This window comes from Theropithecus gelada, unplaced genomic scaffold, assembly GCF_003255815.1.
Source record: "Theropithecus gelada isolate Dixy unplaced genomic scaffold, Tgel_1.0 HiC_scaffold_16247, whole genome shotgun sequence".
NCBI classification, from domain to species: domain Eukaryota; kingdom Metazoa; phylum Chordata; class Mammalia; order Primates; family Cercopithecidae; genus Theropithecus; species Theropithecus gelada.
In genome coordinates, this window is record NW_020258043.1 from 4653 (window position 1) to 10780 (window position 6128).

General features: G+C 55.7%; 1 protein-coding gene across 3 annotated transcripts; it reads right to left on the reverse strand.

Annotated features, from left to right (window-relative positions):
• Positions 1-752: 752 nt before the first annotated feature.
• LOC112617425 (dipeptidase 3-like) lies at positions 753-5884 on the reverse strand. Of its 3 annotated transcripts, none has more exons than XM_025374194.1 (10): positions 5165-5884; positions 4720-4846; positions 3601-3730; positions 3370-3511; positions 3041-3110; positions 2755-2931; positions 2363-2444; positions 1790-1865; positions 1183-1318; positions 753-1091 (listed from the first exon to the last, which is right to left on the reverse strand). In XM_025374194.1, the coding sequence occupies exons 1-10, from the start codon at positions 5524-5526 to the stop codon at positions 960-962; spliced, it is 1434 nt and encodes a 477-aa protein (XP_025229979.1). In that variant the 5' UTR covers positions 5527-5884; the 3' UTR covers positions 753-959. The 3 variants fall into 3 exon arrangements, with proteins under 3 accessions (XP_025229979.1, XP_025229978.1, XP_025229980.1); XM_025374193.1 differs by having other exon boundaries at positions 2363-2447; XM_025374195.1 differs by lacking the exon at positions 4720-4846 and having other exon boundaries at positions 2363-2447; positions 3601-3735; positions 5319-5451.
• Positions 5885-6128: the final 244 nt, after the last annotated feature.

Consider the following 6128-nt stretch of genomic DNA (forward strand, 5'->3'; position numbering starts at 1 on the left):
TTTTTTAAAGATTGGTGATTCTACACACACCCTGCCCCTGCAACTTAAAAATTAATTTTTAAAAAAATCAGAGGACCTAATCTGAGAAACCTTTTACAAAGGTACTCTCCAGATAATTCCAAACAAGTTGTTCTTTTTTGGGGGGTAAAGGGGACACAGCCTCACTCTGTTGCCCAGGTTGGAGTGCAGTGGCGCCATCTCGGCTCACTGCAACCTCTGCCTCCCGGGTTCAAGTGATTCTCCTGCCTCAGTCTCCCGAGTAGCTGGGACTACAGGTGAGTGCCACCATGCCAGGCTAATTTTTTGTATTTTTAGTAGAGACAGGGTTTCACTGTGTTAGCCAGAATGGTCTTGATCTCCTGACCTCGTGATCTGCCCGCCTCACTGTCCCAAATTCTGGGATTACAGGCGTGAGCCACCACGCCCTGCCAAGTTATTCTTTATTCTATATAGTATCAGCTTCTAAAGAAAACACATTTAACCTCTTGGAGAGAAACTGGGAAGCACCCCACTGTCACACTCCACGAAGGGACTGAAACTGAACTCACTTCCTTTGTGTTCTTCTGTGGGCTCAAGCTTTTAGCTTAAGAATTTCATAAGATGCCTCTGGCCTTCCTGAGAGAGCCAAAGCTGGAGGTAAGTGGGAAGCACCCACCTTGACCAGCTGTGGCTAGACCACAAGATCCCTCACTGACCAAGAGCCCACCTGCCCCCACTCCCGCTAGGGAGAAGGAAGGACATGTGCACCTGGCTCCATGTGTAAAATGTTTATTCTCAGCACGTGCTTATGAATGAACTAGGACGGGGGGCTTCGTGAGACTTTGCCACAGTCACCTCTTGGGGGACCGGCCGTGTCAGCAAAGCCACTGGATGACAGTTGGGAAGGTGGCAGCAGCCACCAGGCCTGGAAGAAGGTATGGGGAGGCATCTGAGGACCTCCAGGGGACCCGACTGGTTGGCTACTTGGTCACCTCCAGATGCATAGCCTGGTGTCCATTCTGAGGCACGAGGTGGGAGTGGCAGGATGTGCTCAGTTGCCCATATGGAAACTCAGCCTCCATGGGGCTCTGCGCCCTGCTCTCCTCTCTCACCTGGGGGAGGAAGTCCGCAGTCAGAGGCTCCCACAGCAATCTCCTCCCTTGCTCAAACCACTGAACCATCCTGTCCACCAGCCCAGCTTACCTTTTCCACTTGTCTGAAGACCCGCAGCAGGTTTCCACGAAGGACACCTTGAAGCTCTTTCTCACTCCAGCTACGACTCAGCAACTCCTCTATCAGGACTGGGTATGTGGACACGTCCTCCAGCCCCTGAGGGAACCTGTGTGGCCACCCACCAGCCAGCTGTGGGACCTCAGCCCTGATCCTGGGTTAGGGCCTGCTACCCACCAGCCCTAGTCATACAGGGGAAACTGAAGGCCAAGTTCTTCAGGCTAGTGAATGCAACCGTGGAGGCTCCTGGAGGACTGGGCTTCTGTAGCCTCCACCTGCTGAGCAGATGGTCAGCCCACAGCTGGTCTGCAGGGCTGGGAGTGGAGCTTATCTTGGACAGATGAGCCCTGCCTGGGGAGGGGAGTATTTAGCAAGTATGACAACTTGGAGTAGGGCCACTGGGCCACTGAAGGGACAGGGAGAACCTAGGAAACAGGCCCTGAGAGTGGGGAGTGTCAGGTGGGCTACGAGACCAGAGCCTGTGGCTGAGGCCTGGATAGGAGGATGTCAGGATGGGAACGAAGACTAAAGGACTCCCTGCGGCACCCCAGCCTAAGAGAAACCTCAGGGAAGCACTCACCGGCCAGCCCCGTCGTAATTTCCACCAATCCCGATGAACTCAGATCCAATGACTGCCCTGATGTGGTCAAAGTGATCTAAGGTGGAGGTGAGTGTGGGCAGCACTAGGCTGGAGTTAGACCCTGGCACCAGCCCTGTCCCCAGCACTCCAGGCTGTGGCAGTTGGCTCCACAGAGCTAGCTCATGGCCAGTCATGAGTCCTGAAGCGGCTACATGCTGGTCCATGGACCTAGAGTGGGGACCTCAGAGCCACCCCTTTGGGCCTTTTCCTGCCCAGGAGCCACCCTGCCTCTGGGTTCCTTGAGAGCCTGGTGGGGCTCAGCCTGTCCTGCCCAGACATGTGGGGAATGAGAGAAGTTCAAGGATCGGGAGCAAAACCAAGAGGCATCAAACCCATCAGCGCCGACTCTGTGCCTGCAGATCTGGGTGGCACTGAAGAGCCGTGTCTGCTGCCTCTGGGTCATTGGGAGGTCTGCCCGTTGCCCAGCAGGTGCACTAGACTGCTAGAGTCGTCCTGAGAGCCCTGGCAGCCACAGCCCAAGCCGGCGCTGCACAAAGCTGAGGTGGGACTCACCTGCCACCGTGGACACGTTAGCCAGCAGGTTGCACTGCATCACCCCCATGGACAGTGTCACCATCACGATGCCACCATTCTTCTTCTAGACGGATAAAGGGACACTCATCTCAGCCCTTCTGGCCTGAAAGCATGCCTCCTGTGCTGTGGGGGCCCTGGTAGGACTGTGCTCCGTCCTGGCTTCAGGGGTTGGAAGAGGCTTCACCTCTCTGGGCTTGTGGGTCCCTGGGTGGAAATGACTTGGCCTTGAGTTTCAGGGATGGAGGAGGATTCACCAGCCTGTGGTCCAAGGGTGTGTGAAACCCGGCCTGGTGGCTTTCTCTGCTCAGGGTCAAGAACCTTTGGATAACACACGCCTAGCCCTAGGTTTGAAAGCTGGGATGGCCACCCACCAGAAGCTGCAGGATGTCATCGGGAACATTCAACGAATTGTCACACACAGCTCTGGCAGCTGAGTGGGAGAAGATCACAGGAGCCCGAGACACTTCCAGGACCCTTCTCATCAAGGTGTCTGATGCATAGGACAAATCTATCATCATGCCCAGGCGGTTCAATTCTTCTACCACTTTCTGCAGAAACAATTAGTTTTTTTTTGTGGGGGAGGGTGTTGGGATGCAAAGGTGTATACACGTATCCATAGGGAGCAGGTGGGGTGGGGTACAAAACAGGAGTCCTCACCTCACCAAAGCTTGTCAACCCGCTGACATTGGTGTACATGTGGTGTGTGAACTTGGTGGAACTCTCTGCCCTGCAGGACAGCCATGGAAGGGCAATTTAGCTGATCACACCTTGGGCCATCAGGTCCTGGGAGCCCTGGGTCTATCCATCCATCCCACTTCCAGAACGGGTGCAGGACCAGCTGCTTTCTGGGACTGTGAGAGACCCGCTGGGTGTCCAGCCTCCCTCTGCAGACCCCTTTATCCTCAACGGCCTGGTCACACCCATGCCACGGATGGGACAGTTTCCACACCATGCCATCTAGCATCCTGGCCAGGTGCTGTGCTCACCATGGTGTATTGCAGGTGAAAGTGAGTGTCAGGTAGCGCACTCCCAGTACATAGAAACTGCGCAGCACAGACAGGCTGCTGTCCAGTGAGTGACCACCCTCCATGCCAATGAGGCAGGCCAGCTTTTGAGAGCTGTTCAGACCTAGAAGGAGGTAGAGAGTCAAGTGGTTAGATCCCAGGAACAGAATCTCCAGAGTGACATCCTGACTATCCTCTCATCTGCAGGCCCACCTTCAGCTGAGGTCACAAGCTCGAGTTCAGAGTAGGAGGCACACATGCGGCGAATGAGGTCAATCTGCTCCAGGGCGAGGCGCACGGCAGTCTGGTCCTGGGTCTGGCATGAGACGGACGCTGACCAGAACTGAGGGTAGGTGAAGGGGTCCAGAATGAGGCCAGGGTGGTCTTCATCCCCTAGGCCTGCCACTCCTGCCTCAGACCCCATAATACCCATTTGGGTCAGTGGCCCCAAGTGAGGCACTACATGACTCCATGGTATCTCGATGACTTTTTTTAAATTTATGTTTTATGTTTTTTATTTTAAAATTTGAGACAGGGTCTTTGGAGTGCAGTGGTGTGATCATGGCTCATTGCAGCCTTGATCCCCCAGGCTCAAACAATCCTCCTGCCTCAGCCTCCCAAAGTGTTGGCATTACAGCTGTGAACCACCGAGCCTGGCTCCTTAATGACGGCTGCCAGCAGTCAAATGATGGACTCATAACACATCATAAATTACTGTTACGGCCAGGCCCACGGGCTCATGCCTGTAATTCCCACACTGTGGGAGGCCGAGGAGGGTGCATCACCTGAGGTCAGGAGTTGGAGACCAGTTTGGCCAACATGGTAAAACCTTGTCTCTACTAAAACTACAAAAATTAGCCAGACATGGTGGCGAGTGCCTGTAATCCCAGCTACTCAGGAGGCTGAGGCAGGGAGAATTGCTTGAACCTGGGAGGCAGAGGTTGCAGCGAACCGAGATCGTGCCACTGCACTCCAGCCTAGGCTACAGAAGGAGACACTGTCTCAAAAATACAAACAAACAAGCAAAAAACTGCTGTTAGTCCATGTGCTATGTGAATGCCCCAAGGCAATCCACTATGTCCTTTGTAATTACAGCAGACTGACCCCACACCAGGGATTTTCTGGTCATTTTCTGCATGTTTCCACAGAACCTGGGCATCCATGCAGCTAGCCTGTCTTGGCCTCCAAGGCCCCACTTTCCTCAGAAGCCACATGATGGCACACTGCATGCCCCATTGTATTTAGTCACCCAGAGGCTGGCCGACCCAGGTTTCTGTGACCCCAACATTCCCCAGCAGCCATGCTCTGGCACCCTGTGTGTCCCTGTGGTACCTGGGCACCCACGAGGCCGTCTCTAAGCCTGTCCAGGCTGGTCTGACCGTGACTGAAATTTCGCAAGTTAACATCTTGAAGCACATTCTTGTAACGCTGTCTCAGGACCTGGGGCAGGTCATTGTGCCTGGGGGCGTGAAGGTCAGATGGAAACAAGGCCTTCAGATCAGCCAGGATACACCAGGTGCTTGGGTCTACCCTCCCCCACCCCACCAGGCAGCTCCTCACACAGACCATATAGAGATCTCCTGAAATCGGGTTGGAGGGAGGGGGTTAGGTTCCACCAGGAATGCGGCAATGGGAGGAAGGGCACCCATGGGTGATGGAGGAGAGAGGGCATCCAGGGGTGGTGTGAGGGAGCCTCTTGATAGCCCTGCACGTCAGAACCTCCTCTCCTGCCCAAGGTGTGTTCACCCTGCATTGCCCAAACGCTGCACCTACATACCCGTCCACGAGGGGGAAATCCCTCATCAGGGCCTGCGCGCGACCCCGAAGGTCCAGGGTTTTGGTGGTGCCTGGAGTAGTGAGGCCTGGCATAGTGAGGGTGCTGTGGACGCCCGGCGTGGTGAAGGGGCCGGGGGAGCCCAGCGTGGAGAGGGCTTTGGGGGCGCCGGGTGTGTTCTCCCCGCGGGTTACGGGCTGCCGCAGCAGCAGCACCAATACCAGGAGCAGCAGACGCCGCAGATGCCACCGGCTGAGCGCGCGGGAACCCTCGTGGCCTGTGGGCTGCATATGGCGCTGGGGTTGGCCGCGGGAGCCTGGGAGGAGCAGGCGACGGGCAGAGGCCGACAATGGGGTCCGGACCATGACGACCCAGCCTCGTGGCCTCGCGAACAGGGGATTGAAGTCACGCGACTCTGCGACCGAAGAGCCACGCAAGGGGGCGCCACGGCTTTTCCGTCTCCAGGTAGGAGAGCGCCCCCATGGGCCGGAACCGCCGCTGCAGCATCGAGGACCCCTCGCCCTTCTACCCCCAATGCTGGCTCCGTAGACCCCCAAGACAAGTAGGGGAGCAGGCCAGGCGGGGAACTAGTAGGAGCCCAGGGATCTTCCTGATCTCACCTCCTACCCAGGCCCACGTGGGGGTTAACTGCTGGCTTGTGCCCAGCTCCCAGGCAGGTAAAATACTCTAAGCTGAGGCTCAGAAGAGTTAATTCGATCTGTCTGTTTTGACTGACAGAAAAAGATTCACTATAGATATTTCATTTCATTTCATTTCATGTTTTGATACAGAGTTTTGGCTCTTGTTGCCCAGCCTGGAGTGCAATGGTGCAGTCTCGGCTCACTGCAACCTCCACCTCGTGGGTTCAAGCCATTCGCCTTCCTTAGCCTCCCAAGTAGCTGGGATTACAGGCGCCCGCCACCATGCCTGGATAATTTTTGTATTTTCAGTAGAGATGGGGTTTCAC